Here is a 25,406-nt window from a genome sequence, read left to right as displayed (position 1 = left end):
TGTTTCTACTCTGTTTGATAAGCAAAAACAAAATCAGTACTAGACGGTGGCAAATATGCAGTAGAGACAAACATTTAGACTAGAGTTATATACAGTTTATATTAGTCGTGAACTTCATTCATATATAGAGATTGGACTTAGATTTATATATATATTTATCGGTAAGTTTTATAAAATATTTACTTCTTAATTTTCAAAAATTTATATGTGTTTTAAAAAATCTCACCAAATTGTTAACAACAGTATTTATATCGATTCAAATGTGTACAAATTGAGAATTTTTTTTTTTTCGTCTTGCAAAAAGTGATTCTTGAAACTTTTGCATACGTATTTTACAAAAATCTGGCAGTTTGTGTTTTTATTATTGTCAATTTATCTATTGCCTTTTTGTACTCTAATTTTGTCACGTGCATTATCAAAATATTGCACATCGTTCCCGCTGTCCATCTTGACCCGGTGACCCTTCTGGTGGACCCTGTAAGACTCGATAGAAGCCCGGGCGAGAGTTTGGGTCGCAGCGGCACAAAGGTTTAATCAGTGAATGTGACATCTTGTATACAAATAAATAATCACTGACGCCTGCGGTAATTAGCACGCCCAATTCATCACATTAGATATTACAAGTCAAAAAGATATATGAAGCCGGTACAACACACAAAGGCCGAAAGCGTGCAAAACACAAAGTATTGCATGAAGGCATATCGTCATATGTGACAACTGTTACTGTTTTTATTATAGTGATTTGTACCAAGCATTGTCTTGCACTTGATTGACAGAGGCGGTTAAAGAACTAGTGTTTTTAAACTATGAATTTGTTGATATTTTTCAATATCGCGTTTTTACAGTTTTCATATAAAGTTCAGTAAAAAGTAGAGCTAGGTACCATATTGGCTTTTTTGTTAGAAAAATAGGAATGATATTAGTAAGTTATGATATCTTAACGTAAGCTGTTCCTAAGATACCATCGAACTAAGATACACTAATTTTTTATAGGATGTTACGAACTTTTTTCCTAAATATATAAATCATACATGTATATACATGTAGGAACTCTCTAGGTTCATGTCTTGGGAAAGTTTAAAAAAGTTACGATTTTGTAAATTAACCATTAAGTCTAGACAGTTTCGTAAAAATTCTTTAAAATAAGTTTAATTTAGCATAGCGATTAAATGATAAAAATAGATGCACATAAAATTGCTAAAATGTAAAAGCTCCTTTCCCCCAAATTAAAAAAAAAAGATTTGAATGTCCATCATTGTTATCAACTTTTACAATAAAATCTAAAAATTAGAATATTTTGTCTGCTGAAAATTCAGTAAGATAAGTCGGATTTCCGTAACCATAGAGAGCACGTATCGTCACTGATGGCGGTGTTTACGCATTGAATTTGAACATAGACTATATATTAGTATACGAACACCAAAGGCTATTGATTTTTAGTAAAAAAAAAAAAAAAGAAAACTCCGTATAGAATTTAAGAAAAACAGTCTTTATTTTTAACCTTAACAGGTATGAATTACTTGATTATTACATGTTTGTTTATCTTTGATATAAATGCAGTTGTACCCAAATTTACAGCATTAAAAATCCTAACGGTTAACTTTAATGTGAAGACTTATTTTGGATAAGTAATGTTAAATGCCACGAGGGTGTGTAATACATTAAAGCGACACAGAAGTATGAGTCCGTATGACTAATTAATTACCGGCATCATAATTCGTCTCCCCCGGTGATTAGGTAACACATTCTAACCCCATTACACATTAGGAAATGCGTATAATCACGTTTGATAGATTATCGAACGAATTCTGATTGACTGTTACAGTCTGGGTAGAAGTGCTTGTAAACAAATAAGACGCCCTTGTCATGTCCCTGCACCTCACCATCTTGTGTGTTATTTTTTACGACAGTGCAGATCTTCCAGGGTTAATGAATGTGTTGTCTGCTTTAAATTTGAATTGTACTTAAATGGAATCTGTCGCCAAGACCATGGGATATACTTTATTATATTATGAGAATCTGAAAGGCTATGACAAGAATTTCTTGTTTTTCGCACGAGAATTTACAGGATTTGAGGATAGCTTGTATATACACCACAAACGTCTTATTTACTCCAAACGAAGGCTTCCTTGCTTTACTTTTTGAAAATGCCGCAATTCATCCTCTTAATATATAAATAGATACGTACAAGTAACAAAATCATGAAAACCTAATAAACAGTGTAAGCACCTTGGTCATCGGAAAATGCAGATGCATCTAAAAGAATGCTGTAATATTTTGCACTTTTTTTAAAACACAGGTTTTTATCTTACTGTTTTACAGCTAACAAAAAATTAATAACCGATACATGCACATTCGACGTTTCAATCGTCAAAGCAGAAAAAAAATAATCAAGGTTTTATTTCATTTAACTTCCAAGATAGCGTTGCTTATGTGGATATCCCGGGTTCTTACACATGCATTTCCCCCCAAAAGTTTAGAATATGGAGTGATGGATTGCTGGTTTTTCAACATATTCTACGTTTTGTGCAAATTCTGAAAATGCAAAATTCGGTGTTTTTTCTGTTTTTATGACTTTATGAACCTTTACGAGTTCAGTCTTTGAAGGCGATAAGATCAGAATTTACATATTCCGTCGTTGTCGCTACACTAGTGTTTTGGGTTAATCGTTCAACAGATATGTATTCATTAATTATAAACCTTTCACATACGACACTCGCCAAAAGGCGTCAACGGGCTAAACTTTTGACCTCCATTAATTAATTAACCCTTTCATGCCTTTTTCCAGATCAGCTAAGAATTCTTAAAGAAAACCCCTATTTTTTTTATAACTGATAAAAACTGCGGATACACATTTTTTTTTAAATATGAAAATTAATTATAACAACCATGAGGAATGTTTAAGGCAAGTAAAGTGACCTAATTCAGAATAATAGAAAAATTCCCACCTAACTTAAAATATAAAATAACTACAATGTATAATGACCAAGATCTTGAATTTGACGACTGTCATTCGACTAATACTTGAAATATATTTATTCAAACTGATGTACAATGTACAAGAATGTATACCAAAATATAGCTTTAATGGCAATGTCTTTCATGTGTGGGTCTGCGCTTTATCTCATTCTAAAGGAATATTTTCAGTATGATTTTAATTAACAAAAGCTGGAGTGATGATCCAATATTCCCCAAATATGTGTATTTTGTAACACATCATTTTTCATTTTTAATGACAATAATCTACGTCCGCACACGAATGAACTCAATGTACACTTTATTAGCATTTGAATAGCATAGTATAGTTATGGCGACTGAGATATCGTAGTGATTTGATAAAATGATTTGAACGAAATTTTGCATTTTCAGGTTTCAATGATCATATAAAGTTGACAATTAAAAGCCTTTTTTAAATTTCTCTTTTGATTTCTCTCATTCCAAAATTATTAAATAATCAAATCAGTATGCAATTACAGTCAAACTTCTTTATCTTAAACTAAAGGAACTATTTAAAAAACATCGAGAAATCCGAATGTGCGATATATCGAGGGCAAAATACTTTTAAAAACAAGTGGTTGGGACTTCCAAATCACTTCGACATCTCCATTGTATTCGAGATATAAGTGTTCGAGATATCGAAGTTCAACTGTACTACGTCCTCTGCTTTTTGCAGAATATCTCCACAGAAACTAAACGATCGACTTAGATTTCTCTATGAATGTTTTTGTTAATTTACAGATATGGAGGGACTCCGAGTCTCCTTATTTCTCCTATTGTCTGTGATATCATGTTCCCTTGCCAAGAAGTATGTATTAAATGATCACCAATATTTTAACAAAAATTCAAAATAAATTATTTGCTATCTTCATTGTAATTATTTATCAGCAGTTGCAATTATTTTCTTATATATAAGTATGGATTAATAAAACTTTCACATTGTTAGCGCTCCTTTGACACAGTTGTTTCTATTTTTAGTTCCTATGTTGTAATGTTCCCAAAGACGATACGGCCTAACCTGGACACAAACGTCAATGTCCAGCTCCTGAACCCCGCCCCTGGCCTTGACACCACCGTGGTGGTCAGCCTACTGGACGAGAACAACACCACCCTCGTATCCGAGATGAGGACTACAGGTAACTACGACAAATATGTCCAAACCATGGCACCAAATCTGTCCAAAACATGACACTAAAGCTGTCCAAATTTTGGCGCCAATGTTAAAAATCTGGCGCCAAGTCTGAGATATTTTGACAAATTGAAGTAATTTTGTTTAAGTAATACATTCTCTTTGGGTAGTTTTGTTTAATTAAGTACTGGTTATACATGTAGAATGGCCAAAACATGTTCGCCGAATATTTTATCTATTTTGACATTGACCGGTATCACTTGTCTTCTCTTTGCAGATCCATTGAGTCCAACGACACTATCCATACCCCTGAAGGTAAGCGGTGATCCCGATTTCTTGACTTCAAAATGCAGAGATCTGCAAAATCATAATATCTTCAATAATTAAAGCTACTATTTTTAAATGCTGATATTGGTTATTGATATATGTAAACCTTTCAATACGATTTATACGGTTTAACACGTTAAAACCACCTTTTTTTATTAATATAAGAGCATCAAACAGAACCTTTTGGTCAATATTGAACTCGTAATTTCTACATACTGAGCTTAGAAAATTACGTTTTCAAACCCTCTCTGGATTTTATTTTGGGGGAGGGGGTCGAAGGGGGGAGGGGTCATTTTTCCCCATAAAACCAAATATTGACTAGAGTTGAGGGCAACATTGATTGTTTAAGCCATCAACCAAAGTCAACATTTGTATAATATTGTTGGTTCACCGTACTCACATTTTTCGGACTTCTGTTTCAAAATTATTTGCGTTTGTAAAAGAAAAAAAAAGTCATGTCAAAAGCAGATAAATTAATTAGTGGCTTGTGGGTAAATAGTATTTCTATCCTATTTTTTTATTACATGTAAACAAAGCAGCATTGTGCAGGGATTGAAGTAACTTGTTCACTTACAAGAAATCTTCTTTTGCTTGCGTTTACAGATGCCAGCCACTTTGACCCCTGGTCTCAAATACGCCATCAAAGTGCAGGGTGAGGGAGGTGTGACCTTCAGTAACTACACGACAGTCGATTTTAACCCCAAGTACTCCTCTATCATGATACAGACAGACAAGGCCATCTACAAACCCGGCCAGACAAGTATGTACTCTGCTCCTCTGAATTTAAATAATTCCTCCATTAATAAGTTTTGGTCGTTTATTAACTACTCTGTTATCTTTCAGTCCATTTCCGTGTCTTTGGGATGTACCCCGACTTAACCCTCGTAAACGACAACATTGATGTCGAAATCTACGTAAGTAGTTTAATTTTTTTCTTCGATATTTAGAAAGGTATGATAAGAATAAATTGTAATTGTAATCGCTGTTATGTGTTATGTACGACAGATTAAATCTTCCAAATATTTTAGGATCCCATGGGTAACAAAATTGGCCAATGGAAGAACAAAGTTCCCGACAATGGGGTTTTTACCGATAGTCTCGTTATGTCTGACCATCCTTTGCTCGGTGAATGGAAAATCAAGGCAATTCAAGGGGTAGGTTTACAACTTCTTTGTTTTTACCCTTAACACATGATGCTTCAAATATCGGAATGAAAAGACAATCATCTTTTTGAACATTTCAGAATGAAGCCTATACAAAGACAGTTACTGTGGATGAATATGGTAAGATAAATAATCAACACTACGATAAGAGAGAAAAATGCTAAAAAATTCACCAGACATTACGAAATTTGATGTTTAATCATAGTTACTATAAAGTGCATTTTTTCAGTTTTACCGAAATTTGACGTAACATTGGAACTTCCTCCTTACGGGCTCAGTAGCAGAAACTTAACGGGAATTAAAGTGGTTTCTAAGTAAGTTTTTATATAATGGATCCTTCATTAAAAACTAATGTTACTTTCAATTTAATATTTAAATATCATTTAGATAAATGGATGAATGAATGTAATGAAAATCGAAAAATCCATTTTTACGCTTGCTCCGAGCTTCAAATCTCATACGCTGATGTTCCACGGGTAAACCATTTTATTTAGATACAGATATACTAGTAATTTAGATCCAGGAGTCAGTTTTATTGATCAATTACAGGTACACGTTTGGAAAGCCCGTGAAGGGAGTGGTAGACATCCGAATCCGCCCACCTTACCTCAGTCAGAGCCCATGGTCCATTGAGAACAGAAAGAAACAGGGACTTATTGACCAGATATCCCACAGTGCACCTGTAAGTCAAAGTTGTAAATAATATATTGATTAGGTTCCGAAATATCCAAACATCTTTCACTGCTTTGCTAACTTTTTTATAGGAATCTTAGAACTTATGATTTGGAACACTTTCTCTCGTGTAAACGTTCACACATTTGTTATTGTCGAATAACCGTGTATCTATCATTGCAGATAAATGGGGAGTACAAATTTGATGTGGAAAACTCCAAACTGAAGAGCCTGGATAAATGGCTGGACTACAGCGAGCTCCTGTTTGAGGTGAATGTAACGGAAGCGATCACGGGACTGCGACAGAACGCCACGGGAACTGTCCGCTTCTATCCATTTGAGAATAAGGTGGAGTTCCTCCAATCTCTGCCCAAGTCATTCAAGCCCGGTCTCCAATACAAAGTTCTGGTAAGATTTTCATTTAGAATAAAACTTTTAAGATTTAGAATTATTAGACATTTACATCTTTGTTTAAAGATTATTTGAATGTACATGTATATGTTATTAAAAAGATTGGGTTTTAGAATTATTGATGAATTACTTTTTTATGTTTAATGATTTATGAAATGTAATTCAATATTTTGTGCGTGTCCTGTAGGGTAGAGTTACTCGTCAGGACGATTCCCCGATATCCCTGCCCACAGCTTCCCGGGTCAGGCTGACGGTGACCCACACCCTCCCCCTCCCCTCAACCACAACCTCCACCACGACCACCACTGAAATCCCAACCCCGCCAGAAATGGGAGGGTTAAGACTTATCGATGAACCTATGATCATACCGGGGGGAAGACGAATGTGGCAACCGACCACGAAAGATGAAAAACTGGAACCCGTTTTTCTGGACGTCAATGCCGATGGAATTTTTGAATATGAAATGACAATACCGGAGAATGTTATTCGGGCATCAGTGGATGTAAGTCACGTTTGAGAGCCTTTGATTATGTGAAATTTCTTGAAAAATTCTTCAATGAATGTTTTTGATTCAATGATTTAAGTTTTATAGTTAATATATAAATTAGAAATTTCCTTTTTAGGCACAATACGAGAAGAGTTCTTCTTATCTCAGTCTGAATCCAAGTAAATCTCCTAGCGATAGCTTTATGCAAGTATCTTTGCTGAACCCTGACGTAAAACCCACGGTAATATCTCTCTCTCTCTCTCTCTCTCTCTCTCTCTCTCTCTCTCTCTCTCTCTCTCTCTCTCTCTCTCTCTTCAGAATTCGTTTCAGTTAACTTAGCCATTAAGTTTCAATATATTACTTAAAATTTCAGACTGGATTAACTTCAAACTTTGAAATCAAGACCACAGAATCTACCCCCACAGTGTACTATCAGGTAAGTCAATAAGAGTGCGTGCAGACACAATTTTACAAATAAACCTAGTAAAAACTGAGAAAGTTCATAAAAGTTTTGTTTTATTTTATGTTACCCGTCTTTTGAATATAATTTTAATTGCAAATCCAAGATCGAAATTTATTTTGAAAAAAGGAACGACTTGAAAGATTTGTTCCATGTTATTCTTAATTAATGGCGTATAACATGTTCAATGTAAACAGTATCCATTTGTTGTGCAGAGATAATTAATCTATAAGTATCAATAGATAACTATCGTACAAGTATTTTCTTTGCTTTCATATCTTTTTTCTAATTTTAGGTTATCTCCAAAGGTCAAGTCGTTTCATCGGGCGAAGTTGACATGACTTCCAGAGTTCAGACTTTCCCGTTACCAATAACAACGGAAATGGCGCCCAAGGCCCGCCTGATCGTCCATTACGTCAGAGATGACGGAGAAATTGTCACCGATGCATTGACCTTTAATATCGATGGAACATTCAAAAATAAAGTAAACAAATCAATCAAATTGATCATGAAGCAGAATGTATCTTTAACAGTTTAACGGGGTAAATGGTTACGGTCATTTTTAGACTTTTAGACTATACTCTGTCCCAAGATATTTTGGATTCACAATTGGACGATTTTTAATAAAAACACACTTACCTGTGAAAGAAGTGCAATTGAAATAGTTGAAAGGGATATTTTCCAAGATAATTTCATTGACACATTATCATCTTTCACTCGGAAAAATTCACAGGAACGAAAACAGATTCCTTACGGAGATTTATAATGGGGAATGTTTACATCTTTTCTCCATTCGGAATACACTCGGAATACATCGCGCAATATTTCAACGTTATCATCCGGGCTTACTGCAATGCAAAATCTCCGTAGACATCACATTTTTTAGCATTGTATTGAAACCTGATAAGCTAACAGGGGCGTTTTTACTGAGAAATCTTGGAAATTTTTCATACTTTTGAATGAACATCGTTTGGATCCTGAGGTATTTATAAATATTAAACAATTAAGCCAAACGTGAATCCAAAATATCTTGGGACAGAGTATAGAGGAGATCTATAGAAAGTTACAGTTAAATACTCAAATATAAAAGCTAAAATTAAGTGACCTTTTCTTTTTCTAAAATTTGCTTAACTTATTTAATAACAGTTTATAGCTTAATAAATCATATCTAAAAATCTAAGATACTAGAGATAATGGGTAATTGACCAATTATACTCTGTCCCAAGATATTTTGGATTTACATTTGGCTTAATTGCTTGATATTTATAAATATGAAATATTTATATGAATTTATATATTAATATGAAAAATTTCCAAGATTTCTCAGTCAAAACGCCCCTGTTAGCTTATCAGGTTTCAATACAATGCTAAAAAATGTGATGTCTACGGAGATTTTGTATTGCAGCAAGCCCGGATGATAACGTTGAAATATTGCGCGATGTATTCCGAGTGTATTCCGAATGGAGAAAAGATGTAAACATTCCCCATTATAAATCTCCGTAAGGAATCTGTTTTCGTTCCTGTGAATTTTTCCGAGTGAAAGATGATAATGTGTCAATGAAATTATCTTGGAAAATATCCCTTTCAACTATTTCAATTGCAATTCTTTCACAGGTAAGTGTATTTTTATTAAAAATCGTCCAAATGCGCTGCATAAATATCTTGGGACAGACTATAGCCTCCTTAAATTTGTTTCATGAACATTGAACGTTGAATGTCACATTGTCAAAAATTCCAAAATACAAAAAATTTCTTCTAGTTCAAATTGAAATAAAATTATATCTTTAAACTTTCAGTTACTAGTACTTAATTGGTTGCTGTTTATGTAACAAGTATCGGGACATTCAAAAGCTTTGGTTTTTAGAGAGAATATCTTACTCTGTTTGTAGGTGGACATCAACTTTGACGTTCAGGAGACCCGGCCCGGCAAAGAGGTTGTGGTGTCGGTAAAAGCAGACCCAGATTCCACGGTCCATTTGCTGGCTGTCGACAAAAGTGTCCTCATATTAAGAAACGACAATGACATCAAAGAAAGCAGGGTAACTCACAGAATTCGATCAAATTATTTTAATTTTTTTTTTTAAACTAGTTCTACCAGAGAAGAAAAAAATAAGAAGAGTTATTAAAAAAAATTCTATAATGTATTTTGCTAAACGTTTTTCCCCAAATTTTGCACAGGTAACTGATGAACTCAATACCTATGACACGGACGGCGGTTTTGGCGGATTTCAGCCTTTTGGTTGGTGGTGGCCGAGGCCTTCCGGAGGAGAGGACGCTGATGACGTGTTCCGAGTATGTTGAGTTCTTTGATGTCCTTAAAAAAATTATTTTCAGAGACGTGCACGTCAACACACAAACATGCACATACACACATAACAAAAATGTATGTAAACAATGATTGGACTGATTTATGTTACCTTTTTTATAGAACAATGGTATGGTGGTTTTGACGGATGCTCTTGTGTATAACTACGAAGAACCATGTAAGTTTTCGTTTAATTGTTACTGATATTTACAAAACTGAATTTCAATATCGCTTAAATTCATGAGATTGTAAATATGATTATGATTTTAATATAATTTTTTGGGTAATAAATATAACACCATATATATATTGTAATGAATGCATTGGTGATGCCGCTTTGATTGGCTCTACATGCACACGCAAACAACTGAGTTGAAAAGAAAGTAAACTTCAATGATATTAAATTGGATTCACATGTAGGCTTTTATTCGTTACATAAGATTAAATTCTTCATGAGAATTGCTCAAAGAAATGTTTGAGGTTTTTTTTTTAAATTATTAATCTGCAATAATTTTGAAAAAAAAAATAAAGCACAAAGACTCAGTTGTTTGTAATTGAATTCTTTTAAAATTTGTATTATTTAATTTGCTAGTTATAGAATATCAAGATATATTCACAAGATTAACATCATTGTACAAATCTATTTACTGTTTGCATTACCATTCGACATGGCATTCATTTCTGGGACGAATTTTTAAAGAGGATTTTGGGTACATGCATGTTTTGCAATTGCTTAAATAATACTTTTTCCTTGCACACACTTATGTCATTTTACTTTTCAATCTATACTTTTTGCACTTAATTTTATTAAAATGGTATCATTTTTGATGACGGAAAAGTTTAAGGGGACAGATGTCTGCATGTTAAGGAAAAGTAACAAGTGCTTTTGATCATTGTTTTCACTATTGGGGTTTACAGTTTAATATAAACACATACCAACTGTCTTCAAAATATAGTTGAGAACTTGAGAATCACAACAAACAAATCAAATTAATGTAAAAAAAAAAAAATAAAAAAAATAAAAGGATACGTCAGGTATCTTTCATATTCAAACAAGTTTCAATTCTTCACCGCGTGAGTTCGTTAAAGTCCGAAACCATTAGAAGAAACGTCCCCAGGCGCCAATGTCCATGTCGAACGTCCAACTACGTAAAAAAAATATGATGACGTCATTTCTTCAAGGGCTGCAACCAATGCCGATGTTACGTAGGATGGGGGGACCAGTCATGATGGAGGCGCAGCCAATGATGGCGTTTGCTGCTCCTATGGCACGAAATACTGCAATGGCTGGTGCGGGCCCACCGCCCCCACAATCTCCCCCGCGAGTCAGAAAGTTATTCCCAGAAACGTGGCTTTGGAGTAATTCTACTACCGGGTAGGTTGTTTATCTCCCATTGCATGTCTTCGTTGGACGGTTGGTCTAGAAAATATAGAAAAGAATTATTGATAGAAATCTTATTGTATAAAAAAAAAAACTTGAAGTGGTCATCTTAATCAGAACTTTGGTGAAGTACCAAACCAAAGTAGTTGTATTGTTAAACACTTACGTTTAGTAGTGTTACTGTGGTAGAAAATTGGTTTTACCCAATGTGTCATTATGAGATCCTTTTCTTCGAAATAGACACGCGCCTTTTCCCCTACACTTTTTTCTGGTGCAAAAAATAGTATTTAAGCCAATTATAAATGAATTACCTTTATTCTTGTCAATTTCAAATCGTTGTCATAACCACGCTTTGTGTGCTTTAGGAACAAAAACCAAGTCTGGTGTTGAATTCACAATTAAAATTTATAACCAAATTACAGCAATCAAAACATTTAAAAGGATTTAATCAAAGGGCTACCAACATTGATTATCAAAGCAAAAAACGCGAAAAAATGCGAATATTAAGTTATACCTTTGCCGCCTCGTTTTCTAAAACTTGGTTCTGAAGTAAAACTTATATCGGATATAAAGGGCAGTCCAAATGTAAACAAGCCTATTTTAGGTTTTATACCATACAAGCTTTGATCTAAAATATACGTCACGCGCTCATGCGATTGAACAAATTACTAAGAACCCATTCCTGAAGAATTATTTAAGACACTGTGATTTGAAGTAGCAAAAGTGAATTTGTTCTCAATCTTGTTATTATCGGTCTTTTAAAGACCATGACAAAGTCATCCGGTATTAAGTTTATGTGTGCACAAAAAAATAAACCGAAAATATAAGTTAAAAGACTGGGAAATTGCTGAGTGGGTAAGGACAAAACACTGCAGCTCTATGAACTATTTGATACGAAAAATATTATTAGGATGCTTGCAAAAGCGATTTGCAGCAGAAAATATTCAAAGCAGTCATCAGTTAACTATGCCAGAGGTGGATGGAATATAATTGTATAAAACACGTCACTTGCTTTGGTGTGGTTTGTGGAACAATATTTGTCGCCATTATCGGAAGTAACATGTGGAATTTCTTCAAGGGTACGACAATGAAATGTATGAAATGGATATGTTTGAATCACCTATTGCCAACATGCAAATGGATGTGGCTGTTGCGTCATCTGGTTCTGCAGAAGATTCTGGTATCAATCCACCACTACGCGTGCGCAAGCTGTTTCCCGAAACCTGGTTATGGAGTAATACAAGTACAGGGTAGGTCAAAGTCGTCGTCTTTTCTTACTCAGTCGTGTATGAAGTAGCATTGGAACTCTTTCGCGATTTACGTCTAACAGTTAGATCTATCAGTCATTTCAAGGATTCATTAAAAAATTAAGAAACTGATACTAATAATCTTAAAATACAAATAAGGGCATAAAGTTACAGTTATAGCATGTCAAAAGCTAAACTTCGTCAACCTCTCTCCTATAAACTGTGGCATCATTTTTATTTGTGAGAGACAGTGTATTTGGGTAACCAAAATTTGCCTGGTTTGTGGGGACATTATCTCGTTGGTAGCAAGTTCGGAATAGTTTTAATGAATATTAAATACAAATGCTTGTATATACCTTCATGGTGATGGAAATTCGTGGGCAAAATAATGAGACTCACGAAAGCTACGAACATTGGTCCCCAAAGAACAATAATAATTCTTCAGAAGGTTAATTACTTTCGAATTAGAATTTAAATTAAAAAGTCGATTTGTTGACTGCTTAACAAGACAAGGTATCGTGTCGACTTCAAACTCGAGGAATCCTTGTAGAATAACGCTAAAGCAAATATGAAAAAATCAAATCTTTCTTGGATATCATAAATTGGCGGTGACGAGAATGTCAGGTAGTATGTTCAAAGCAAGATAAATGAATATTTTCCTGGGAACGTTAAACAACTGGCCTATCAAATGCCCCACTGAGAGCAATCCACAAGAACTACTATAACTACCGCTTATTGGAGTGAGGCATTTCACAAAGCTGTTCATTTAAGGAATCGTCAGAAGCCACGCTGTCAGGATACGTGCCGTGCAATATATATTACCTTGTTCCTGGTTACACAAGCGTAGGGTAGATACATGTATATTACCTGGTTCCTGCCTGCAGATAATCTAATGATTGAGGTCTTTTAAGACACGAATGTCTCCTGCAAAAGGAGTTTTCAGAATTTGCACAATATGGCACGCTTTTTTTTCCTAGAATGACCCAGTAATATTTACTTGGGTAATAAATTGGGTTATGTGTGTAAAAGGTGGATGGGATACACCGGTATATGTATGAACACGTCACCTGCTTTTGTGTGGTTTGTGGAATATTCAGTTTTGTTTATTAAAACAATACTCGCCATTAACGAAAGTAATCCGTGGATTTTCTCCAAGGGTCCGATATTGCCATAATGTATTCGTACGATGCTAGAATGGATGGTGTCATGTTGGATGAGCTTAATGGTGCTTCGGCATACCGGTATGCAGGAGGAGGTTCTGCGATCAGTCCACCACCACGCGTGCGCAAGCTGTTTCCCGAAACCTGGTTATGGAGTAATACTAGTACAGGGTAGGTCAAAGTCGTCGTCTCTTTTCTTACTCAGGCGTGTATGAAGTACCATCAGAACCCTTTCGCGTTGTACGTCCGACGGTTAAACGTCATTCTGTCATTTGCACCGGTTATAAAAAGATAAAATTCAATGATTGGAACAACTATGATAAGTACTTCTTCATAAGATTGTCAGGAATTTAATTTAGTGATAACAATAAATTGATATAAAGTAGATATATTAAACCAAAGTCGCCTAAATATTATAAGAATTAACGTCAGAAGGAAGCCTGATGGGTAGTTATCCTAACATTAAAAATACTACAAAAATGAAAGACTTGTTCACTCTTAACAACACGACGTCTCGTTTCGACTTGTTTTTATATTTTGGTCCCAAAATGAAATACTGGGGATATATCTAATGGGCATCATCTGCGAATATGACTTATACCTAAGGAAGTACCCAGAGCAATGCCATACAATATAATAATAAATTGAATGACTCCTTCATTGAGGGAATCTTTAGGATTAACTCTAAGTGACTTCCGAAAAATATCAAACCCGCGGTGGCCATTGTATTGATCTAGTGACGATATGTCAGTATGACGAAAGCAAGCTAAAACGACAGCTTCTCTTGAATTTTTCACCCAGTAAGGAATTGTGTAAACGAATAGACAAGATTTGAGTCCTGATTATGGTAAACCCCAAATTTTTATAAATGTGGTATGTTCTGTGCTACCAATATTTGATGCATTCAGAAAACAAATCATAAGAGCTTTATTTTAGGATACACACTTCACAAAATTTGGTGTGGGTTTTTGAAAGAACAAGGCGGTAAGCATGTGTCATATAACACCAGTTGCTATTTTCCCGTCACAAATCAAGCATTGCAGGCGTACTAATACAGAAAGTTTGACACATCACAAAAATGTACAGACTGGAAGGAGAATTAAGCAGAAGACGTTTATTTAGTGAACAGATTTGTTTTTCGAAAGACGAGAGGGCGGGTAGCTAACTTCAGAATAGCAGATCACCAAGGTATGACGAGAGAGTCGTCACAATCTGACATGGCCTCTCCATCTACCCCACGTGTCAGAAAGTTTTTCCCGGAGACTTGGTTATGGAGTAACACAAGTGTAGGGTAGGTATAGCACTCGGTTTCTGTCTGCAGATATGTAATGATTGAGGTCCATGACAACTCGAGTGTCTCTCACAAAAAATATCTTTATTCCAAAACCTACACAACATCGTCTGCTCTTCCTCGTTTGATTTTGGTAACTAACGTTATTGATGGAATGACCAAGTATGATAAAAAATTCCGTTTAAATCCGATTACCTCATATCACATTGAATATCAATTTTTTAAATTCGTGCATTTTGTGGTTGTAAAGAGGAATATTGGATCGTTCATTTTCATCTTTCCACGACAATTCGAATCCATTTAAGATACCGGTATTTGCTCAAACTTGTTGTGTTCTTTTCATCGTTTTGATGAATTGAAGGAATGTTCACTTGCTGTAAAATGGCCTAATGGTTCTACAAAATGACGAATTTTGAAGATTTTAGTATGCTTTTACTAGTTTGTGTCATTTTTCAGACAAAAACCGTAGTTCTGCGCTTGAAAACGACTTTTGGCGAAATGATCATTCGTGAAGTTGAAAAACTGAATTTTGAGATAGAAATGTTAGGTTTGTTGATTTTTACCTGTCAGACCCTTCCTACTTTTAGCAATTTACCCAATGTTTACTTATGGTTCTTTCCTTACCTTTGCATATCACCTATCGTTTACCCAATATTCTTTCCTTACACTGGAGATGTTTTATGCGACTTTTTTATTTGCTTTCTGGGGTATTTGGATACCACGGCTTTGTTCTAAAAATCCACTCTACAATAAAACTATTTCAAGACAATTCTGTCTTGTACGAGTGAAAAACTGCGATTTAATTGAAGGGGATCCCCCGATGTTTAGCCGTATGTTTTTTGCTGGTGGATTTGGTGGACAAAATGGACTTCATGAAGAAAGTCAGCCATTATCGCCGCCACGCGAGCGAACACTTTTCCCTGAAACCTGGCTTTGGAGCAACACAAGTATTGGGTAGGTTCAACAATACCAGTACTGTGTAGGCTCAGCTATGCAACAAATGTGTAGATTCAGCAACACAAATAATGTGCAGATTCAGCAACAACAAAAATGTGTAGATTCAGCAACAACAAAAATGTGTATATTCAGCAACACAAATAATGTGTAGATTCAGCAACACAAAAAATGTGTAGATTCAGCAACAACAAAAATGTGTAGATTCAGCAACAACAAAAATGTGTATTTTCAGCAACACAAATAATGTGTAGAATCAGCAACACAAATAATGTGTAGATTTAGCAACAAAAAATGTGTAGATTCAGCAACACAAATAATGTGTAGATTCAGCAACCCAAGGACTGTTGAGGTTCAGCAAAATAAAGTATTACTTAGCTTCAACAATACTAGTACTGGGCAGGTTCAGCAACACAACTATTGTTTAGGTTCAGCGACCCAAGTACTGGGTGGTTCAGCCACCGAGGTTCTTGGTTAGGTTCAGCAAAACAAATACTGGATAGATTCAGCAACACAAGTAAAGGGTAACTTTAGCAATTACAAATACTGGGTAGGTTCAGCAACACAAGTACTGGGTAGACTAAAGAACACTTTTGCCATGTAGGTTCAGCAACACAAACACTGCGGTTTTTTTAACAACACAAGTGCTATGTGGTTTAGATTCAGCAACACATGGGTAGGTTCAGCAACACATGTTATTCTTAATGTTGGCAACGAAAATACTGTTTAGGTTCAGTAACATAAGAATTGTGTAGGTTCTGCGAAGAATTATTACTGGTACTAGTATTCGTGTTTAGGTCCCTTGGTCATTTCCTTTTCGGCCCTGTCCCTTCTTTCTTTTCCACGTAAATATTGATATTAACTGTAGCTGTAGTTGAATGGCATCATTTAGCAGTTTTAGTCATAATTTATCTTCTGAAGGATTGCGAAAATCATCTTAATTTTTCTTTTTGACTCCTGTAACTAAATACATTCATGTATTCATTTCAAGCAGGATAACCTCTTCCAAAACTGAAAAAAAAAATTATGGCAAAAAGATAGCTATACCATATAAGAGACAACAAACAGAGGAATGGACGTTTTCATCAAATTGATGAACAATGAGTGTCTGTAAAACTTTAAACTTTGGTGCACCCAAATAAAGTCGATGCAAAACTGACTACGGAAATAAACTAAGGGAGATTTTAGTTTTGCGATGAAAGACGAATGAAGTCAAACAAGAGAAGTAAACATGAGTAAAGAATTTATAAGAACGCGAGTCTCGCTGTAAATAAACCACGTGTTGTTAGCAAGAGCGTCGAATTCACATCGCAGAAGTTTATTATGGGAACAGATTTGTTCTTTAAAGGACGGGAAGATGGTTGGTTACAGTATACAAAATATAGAGGAGTCAAAGTTAAACCTAATTTTAAAATGAAATGCAACAAACTGCTTATGGTCTTGTTTGTTCACTCGGTTTTACAAAATCTTTTCAAGAGACTTGGTTTTGAAGCATTTCAAAATGTTCGAGAAGTTTTTTTAGAAGCACTTAAATTGATCCAGATGAAAACTTCCTTTAAATACGATTTTTATCTCAAATTGTCTCTTGTAACAGATATTGGCTTAAATTCTGACCCAGTGGACCATTCCCCCCCATTTTTATCTGGTTTATAAGCAGTCGTCTGTTATGGAATTCGAATGGCCTGGGATCGCCGAAATTGCACCTTCTTTTTGTCAAACATATTTAGTATTTTTCTTTCGTTTTCTCCTTTCTTTGTGGACTTATATTTAAGTTATTGCTTTTCATAAACATTAAAATCCGATATGCATCGATTAAAAAAGCATATCTTTATTAAGTCTGATTATTCATCAAAGCACATTGATTCAATGTTAACCCTCACTTGCACCGTGGGTGCATGCGCTTACTGTCAGCAGATGTAAGAATTCATGGATTTCCAATGTAAAGCACATGTTACAGCTTTGTAAACAGGATTTTGTCTGCATAATAACAAAGTGTTTTCGGAATTAGAGTTGTAGAAACAACTGAGTAAGCTTTTGTACGCAATGCTTGCAGTGGATTTCTAAAACGGTTGTCTTCCAGATCGGATAATTTCGAAATGTGTACTTGTCAACATTTCTTGAAGGAATCTAGATTTTGACACGCTGTATAGCCTCTTACCTTCTCCTTTGTAAGATGTGGCGTATTATCAGATGATGAGGATGGCCGATAGAGTAGGATCGATTCAATACTATCGCTATGGTGGAGATTCACAGGATGAAGACACCACTGCTCCTCCTAGAGTTCGCAGGCTTTTTCCTGAAACTTGGTTATGGGAGTCTTCAAAGATAGGGTACGCCGAAAAACTACAAAATATGACATTGTACATGTCAACAACAGTATCAATGAAATACAGTTGGTATCTTGTTTATAATTTTTTCATCGCCGAATTTAAAAGATATAAATTAATAGACTAAATGATAAAATGGAGGTGGGTTTATTAAACGTCGTTCCCGATACGCTAGGTAAATAAATACCGTTTTACTCGGTAGAATTACCCAGATATTACTTTTTTAAATATAACAGTTCTATGTTGCGCAAGCAAATGAAACTAAGAGCTGGTGATGTTTGCAAAAGATGACACATGCATTGCTTTGCACGCACTTCTTAGATGATATTGTGCTTGAGAAATAACAGGAACAAATGCTACACATTTACCAGAGGAGTTCAAAGAGATTCAAGACTTATTAAGAAACTTAATGTGTGAATGGTTTTGGTCTTCCAGTGATGACGGTATACCATACAGAATATAAGTGGAATCCCAGTATTTTTAAAACTCTGGTACAGACTTTAGTCGATGATGGAGGGACTCGACCCCCCGCTACTACCACGGTCTCGCACCCTCACACCTCCACCACCGCTCGTCCTGATACTCCGCCCCCTGTCCCTTTAAGAACCCGTGTACTCTTCCCCGAAACCTGGCTGTGGACCAATAAAACTACAGGGTATGTTCTATTTAAAGGGTGTACCGATATAACGATATCCAATCAATTTAACACCCCCATCCCCCCACCCCCGGCCCTTTAAAAAAACAAACAAACAAAGATCAACGATTGAAGGGACCTCTTGGATTTTCATCTTACGTTCACCTCTCAATTTATGCTATGATTGTTGTCATTCTCTGTAAATACGGATAGATTTAACATAATAGCATGGTTCGTTAGCCCAGGTTGTGGGGAACCTGCATGAGCATCGTTTATACTCCAAAGTTAAAGGATTATCTGAGTTCCGTAAGTGTAATGAAGTGTGTTGCAGGGATTGAACCCTATTACTATGATATGGTTATGGACTCCGGACCGGTCGCTTTTATGACCAGTGATCGAATGGTAGGAAAGGCGTCTGGTATTTCTGCTTCCTCGACATCAGAACCAAAAATACGTGTTCGAAAGTTGTTTCCAGAAACATGGCTTTGGTTTAATAAAACAATAGGGTATGTAGAGGTTGATTCGTGAAAACGAAAGTTGACGACTTTAACCACCCAGTTTTTTTTAATTATCTGTTTTGAAACATTATTGCGCCATATTTCGTATGCTGACATGATTGTTCTGTTATGGACTACTAGAATTACTTGTAAAAGATGAACCAATACACTTTGAATACAGTGTATGCCAGTAAAAAATGTCTATCAGAATTATCTGTAAAAGATGAAGAAATGAAAATACTGTACTATTGTAATTTATCATTAAATACATTCTTCACTCAATAATTTGTAAATATGCCCTATGATTTTTTGCATTTTTGCCTTGATGTTGTATCCAATAAATGCTCAAAAAGAGTACGTTGAGTCACAGAGGAGAAAGAGAGATGGAGAGATAGTTCCTCACCCGTACTGAGTCTGAGATGTTCTATTTATAGAGCTGACGGAACGACCTCCTTCAGTGTCCCCGTCCCTGACACGATCACGACCTGGGTCGCCTCAGCGTTTGCCGTAAACCCTGCGTCAGGGCTAGGACTGACCCCAAGTCCTGCAAATGTAAGTCGGTCCTATATAAATTCGTCACCCAAGACTGATTCCCTATTATTAAATTAAAAGTTTGAATGGTTAATATTTTTTATAAACTTTGTTTGCAGCTTAAAGTTTTCCAGCCGTTTTTTGTGAGTCTTACCATGCCCTATGCCGTGACACGAGGCGAGTTGGTTGTACTACAGGCCAACGTCTTCAACTATTTGGACAGAGATGTCAGGGTAAGGAGCATGTTTATCGGTTCCCGGACTTATTCTCCGTCCAAAAACAATGAACTACTGGTCCATAGAATTAACACTTTCCGAAATATTATATCTATTTAACTTTGTTTTTTAGGTCCTTGTTATTATCGATAAAAACGAATCCTTCAAGAACCTGGTCACCTACATCCAGGACAACCAGGTCAAAAAGGGCAGATTCTCCGCCAGAGTCGGGCGTACATTTAATGTAAGTATGCTGATTAATTCTTCATTAAACCACCATGATTTATATTTATATCTGAATTAACATGAATGTTTTCCTAATGTTGGCATTGTCTTCAGATGAAATTTCTTAATTTAAGCTGTTGGATATTTTTTACAAAAAATGTCTATTCATCAGATTAGTGCCTCGATTTCTTCTTCAACTGTAAGAGTCAAAAGGGTCGATATTTCGGCTGTACGTTGTGGATTTATGTGACGAGGTTAATTTTTACAGATGACGGCCGGAGAGATCTACCCAGTGTACTTCCCCATCATCCCCACGGAGACCGGGGACCTGAAGATCAACATCACCGTCATCTCCACGGGGCCTAGTGACGCCGTCATCCGTTACCTTAAAGTTGAGGTCAGTATAACTTAAAGAAGAGGTCAGTATTCCCTAAAGTTGAGACCAGTAAACCTCAAAAAGGAGGTCAGTATACCTTAAAAAGGAGGTCAATGTATTTTAAGTAGAGGTCCTTTAGCTTAAAGTGGCGGTCAGTATACCTTAAAGTGGAGGTTAGTGGAGGTAGTATACTTTAAACTGAAAATCAGTATACCTTAAAGTTGAACTCAGTAGATTTTAAGTGGAGGTCGTATAACTTAAAGTGGAGGTCAGTATACCTTAAAGTGGCGGTCAGTAGTTCAATCTTTGAATGATTTTTTAACGTCGAGACTTTTTCATCATAAATATAATACATCACTATGTATTATCAGAATATTGTTTATATCTCGATCATTCTCTTTGCAGCCGGAAGGTGTAGAGAAAGAATTTAACAACCCTGTTTTGATAAATACTGGCACCCTTGGGACTTTCACACAAGACGTGGAGCTGTCTTTCCCGCCAAACACTGTGGCCGGATCCAGACGTGTCCGGGCTTCTGTCATTGGTACGGCTTACTGAGGATGTAGTTTGTAACCCACTTTATACTGAGAATGTATTTTGTAATCCACTTTATACTGAGAATGTAGTTTGTAACCCACTTTATACTGAGCATTGCAATTTGTGTATCATATTACTTTAATGTCAGCAAAGGGTTTCATTTGCAAGGCCGCTTATAATGTTAGAAAATCGAAATTAAACTAGTTTTAACTAATTCACTTGTTGAATCGTGTTATTTATTACATGTATATGTTCCATATGCAGGTGATGTAATGGGTCCCTCTATCAGTGGATTAGATTCCCTGCTAAAGATGCCATACGGATGCGGTGAACAGAACATGCTGAACTTTGCTCCAAACATCTTTGTTCAGAAGTATCTTACTATTACAAATAACCTTACACCGGATCTTGAGAAGAAAGCTAGAGAGTACATGATTAAAGGTAATTATTTTAACTTATTTACCTATGTCTTTTACACTGAAATTTTGAAAAAGAAATGTACAAATTTGGGATATATTTTTTGTTCTGTGTGTTAATTTGCCTCCGTCAGATGGACAGTGGATTTTTGTTGAATCAATAAAAAAATTAGCAGGAGTTTCGATGCTCAAGTAGACATTGTAGAGTTACATTGAAAAGTTTTTTATTACTCATTACAATTTTTGTACATGTTGCTAGGTTACCAGCGGGAAATGACATATTCCCATGACGACGGGTCTTACAGTGCCTTTGGTAAAAGTGACAAGTCCGGAACTACATGGTAAGTTTAAATATACATGTACCTTAAACTAAAATACAAACATGTTTAAAAGTAAAATGGCAGAATGAGAATTGTTGGAATATTTTACCATATCTGATTGTTTGTTTAACAGGTTGACGGCTTTTGTGGTCAAGTCTTTCTCCCAGGCCTCTGATTTCATCACCATCGACGAGAACGTCGTCCAAAAAGCTGTCACGTGGCTTGTCTCTCAGCAGAACGAGAACGGAACATTCCGGGAACCGGGCAGGGTTCTACACAAGGAAATGCAGGTACGACACAACGCAAAACGCTAACGATAGTTCATGGACCAAATACTGAAACATCAAAACGACATACGCACTATTTGTCTAAAGAGTAATGCTTTGGACATAGATTATATATTTTTTTAATAAATTGATCTTGTTTGTAAACAACAGGGTGGTTCAGCGAGCGGAGAGAGGGCCCTTGCTGCGTTTGTCCTGATTGCTCTCAAGGAGGCGGAGGTCATTCCAGGGGTAAGACATGATGACTATAGCACATATTTAAAAATACTTTTACAGCGTCAATTATCTTAGTTATTTTCTCTCTGGCTGAAACTCAATTTTCATCAACCATGTTGACAGGTGTCTGAGTTGACTGGTCGAGCAATACAGAAGACAAGAACTTACTTGGAGAATGACATCGATTTGTTGGAGGACATGTATGAGCTGGCCCTCGTAGGGTATGCCTTGCAGATTACCAACAGCCCGAGGGTCGCTGAAGTGATGAACAAGTTGGATGCCAAGGCTACCATGAAAGGTATGTACACCTTTCTCAAAAAGGAATTGTAAGTTAATTTAAGCATGAAATTCCTCTTTCTTTATGCACCTCAATGTTTACTTTTGATTATGAAAGATGGAACAAAATATTGGACCAAACCGGAGACTGGCATTCAATGGAAAGGATGGGCTCCACCCAAAGACCAGGCAAAGGCTGTTGATATCGAAACAACGGCTTATGCTCTGCTCAGTCTGGGAGTTCAGAAGGATCTGGAAGGAGGCCTCCCTGTTCTAAAGTGGGTGACCTCCCAGCGGAATCCAGAAGGAGGATTCTCCTCAACACAGGTATTTGGTCTGTTGTAACTGGCCATTAATTTCAAAGGTTAAATGCAAACCCTATACTCTAGTATTCCAGCAAGATACCAGTATTACTTTCAAACTTGTTATAATTTCCTTAATATTTTCAAATCGCATTTTTAGGATACAATCATCGCTCTCCAGTCATTAGCGGAGTTTGCCACAATGGTCTACAGTCCCAACTTTAACATGAAAGTCCGTCTGACCAGTAAGACGCCCGGGGTAGACTTCCAGCAGGACTTCAATGTGGACGCAAACAATGCGCTAGTCCTTCAGACAGCGGACGTACGTATACTGCTGACTATTTAAAAGTACTGTTAGATGACCGCAAGTCTGGGATTTAAGTTTGGTTTTGCATTGGTTATACTGTGCAAATTGCTTTATTTGCAGGTTCCTGTGGACGTGAAACTTCTGAACATCCAAGCAGAGGGCTCCGGCATAGCATTGGCAGAGGTAGGACAAACATGAGACAATTTCCTATCTTTTTTGTCTTTTTTTTAATATTTATATAGTTGTCGTGCTTGAAATATGTCATTGACATTTTATCTTCTGAGTTTTTGTCATAATATTGATGTTATTCCTCGGATATATAATGCAGTTATATGTATATCTAGATATCGACATATTTCAATACTGACGAGGAGATTGAGGTTTCCTCCTTTGATGTGAATGTGACTCTTTTTGACGAGACTACCAAAGGATTCACAGTCAAAGTCTGCGGCCGGTGAGTTGTTCTCCTCAGTGTAAAGTTACAGTACTGAGAATTCCTTGTTCTTTATTTTCTAATCAATTTTGTTCACTTTTAAAGATGGCTGAAGGAAGGCAATTCCGGAATGGCCATGATGGATATCGGAATACCCTCGGGAATGACCCCCGACATGGAGACACTCGATACTTCTAAGGCACCCATGTACAAACGTAGTGAGATGGGATACAGGAAACTTTCTCTATATTTTGATGAGGTTTGTGTTTTTACGTGTTACGTAATTACTGAATGCATATCTTCAAATTCGGCAAATGCCACGGTCATTTAGGTGAAATATGTTGAATGAATTCTGAGGTTTGTTTGCTTGCAGTTTGACAAACAGGTTCAGTGTGCCTCCATATACATGGCCAACACAGACAAAGTCGCGGAGAAGCAGCCTTCTGTCATCAGGCTCTATGATTACTACGAGCCCAGTGAGTACTGAAGCAAAGAATCAAAGATTCGTGTTTTCTCGTAGCTTTATATATGCAATGCATATACATGTCACAATTAAAGATATACATGTACTGCCACTTAAAATTCCGGAAAATTAATGTTAAAAAAATCATCGCATTTTATACTGCGAATTTATTTCGAGAAATTTTTACCATGTTAAATTTACAATTAAGCTAGGACTTTGTGTGACAAAGCTAATTTTCATTCCAGAAAACCAGGCGACCACCTTCTACACGTCCAAGGTTTTGGCGGACTCCGGTGTGTGTGATGTATGTGGGTCAGAGTGTTTCTGCTCCGCCAAGGTATAAATCTTATTCACATTTACCACTCAAAATACATCCAATGACAGTTATCCGAAACTTAAAAGAATTAATATATAATTTTATTGTACACGTATCCTGTAAACAGGATTACAAGATTTTTATTGAATCAATCTGTGTTAATCTGTATTCGGTCATTTTCATTTTACTTTTACGATAGTATAATGTTGTTGTTTTTTTATTTCAGCCTTAACACCTAAAGCTTCGTTGATGCAGTTGAGATGATGGTGCTGTATGAGACACTTTTCAATAAATATATTTTCTGTCGCTTTGTGGTGGCGCTAATTAACTGAAGACCATCATTGGCGGGAGCTAAGTTCTCTACAAATTGATGAATAATATTGTATGTGGAGTATACATCTCGGTCGTCTTGTAAATACGTATATGTATAAAGTGATCAGTTCAAATTATTAATAAACTTATTTTTGTAAACTTGTGTTAGTCATTTCCATTGGTTTTATCTAAATATAAAAAGGACACAGTGGTCACTACTGCGATCGAGGTTCGATTCCCCTGGTCGACAGGGGTTTATGTGATGGGGTATGGTGATTGGACACGTGGGTTTTCTCCGGGTACTCCGGCTTCCTCCCACATCATTGACCCTCTAGCGCTAACATCCGTGCCAACGAAAGATATAAATATAAGTTGTAGAACTTTTTATCAATCATTGTAAAATAAATAAAGTTAGGTTTTAATGAAAAAAATTCA

The 25,406-nt window shown here is 36.0% G+C and overlaps 1 protein-coding gene and 1 long non-coding RNA gene across 4 annotated transcripts; one reads left to right on the top strand and one right to left on the bottom strand.

Moving 5' to 3' along the window:
* LOC105348738 (CD109 antigen) lies at nt 1-25,130 on the top strand. Of its 3 annotated transcripts, none has more exons than XM_034444054.2 (37): nt 1-161; nt 3,739-3,805; nt 3,976-4,133; nt 4,404-4,441; nt 5,057-5,213; nt 5,297-5,367; nt 5,482-5,607; nt 5,697-5,736; nt 5,846-5,930; nt 6,166-6,298; nt 6,472-6,696; nt 6,887-7,201; nt 7,323-7,427; nt 7,560-7,622; nt 7,942-8,130; nt 9,536-9,685; nt 9,825-9,938; nt 10,075-10,129; nt 19,277-19,451; nt 19,877-19,994; nt 20,093-20,206; nt 20,322-20,432; nt 20,682-20,810; nt 21,195-21,333; nt 21,591-21,767; nt 22,002-22,083; nt 22,196-22,352; nt 22,500-22,577; nt 22,686-22,860; nt 22,957-23,165; nt 23,301-23,462; nt 23,568-23,630; nt 23,792-23,901; nt 23,986-24,139; nt 24,254-24,356; nt 24,589-24,680; nt 24,886-25,130. In XM_034444054.2, the coding sequence occupies exons 2-37, from the start codon at nt 3,741-3,743 to the stop codon at nt 24,889-24,891; spliced, it is 4,443 nt and encodes a 1,480-aa protein (XP_034299945.2). In that variant the 5' UTR covers nt 1-161; nt 3,739-3,740; the 3' UTR covers nt 24,892-25,130. The 3 variants fall into 3 exon arrangements, with proteins under 3 accessions (XP_034299945.2, XP_034299946.2, XP_034299941.2); XM_034444055.2 differs by lacking the exon at nt 19,277-19,451 and adding an exon at nt 14,862-15,030; XM_034444050.2 differs by lacking the exon at nt 19,277-19,451 and adding an exon at nt 11,134-11,326.
* LOC136272692 (uncharacterized) lies at nt 10,979-14,308 on the bottom strand. The gene is made up of 2 exons (XR_010710705.1): nt 13,702-14,308; nt 10,979-11,371 (listed from the first exon to the last, which is right to left on the bottom strand). It is a non-coding gene; the product is annotated as an uncharacterized lncRNA (long non-coding RNA).
* Nucleotides 25,131-25,406: the final 276 nt, after the last annotated feature.

The sequence above is a fragment of the Magallana gigas genome, chromosome 2 (genome assembly GCF_963853765.1).
Source record: "Magallana gigas chromosome 2, xbMagGiga1.1, whole genome shotgun sequence".
Classification (NCBI taxonomy): Eukaryota; Metazoa; Mollusca; class Bivalvia; order Ostreida; family Ostreidae; genus Magallana; species Magallana gigas.
This window is presented reverse-complemented; position numbering and strand designations above follow the sequence as displayed.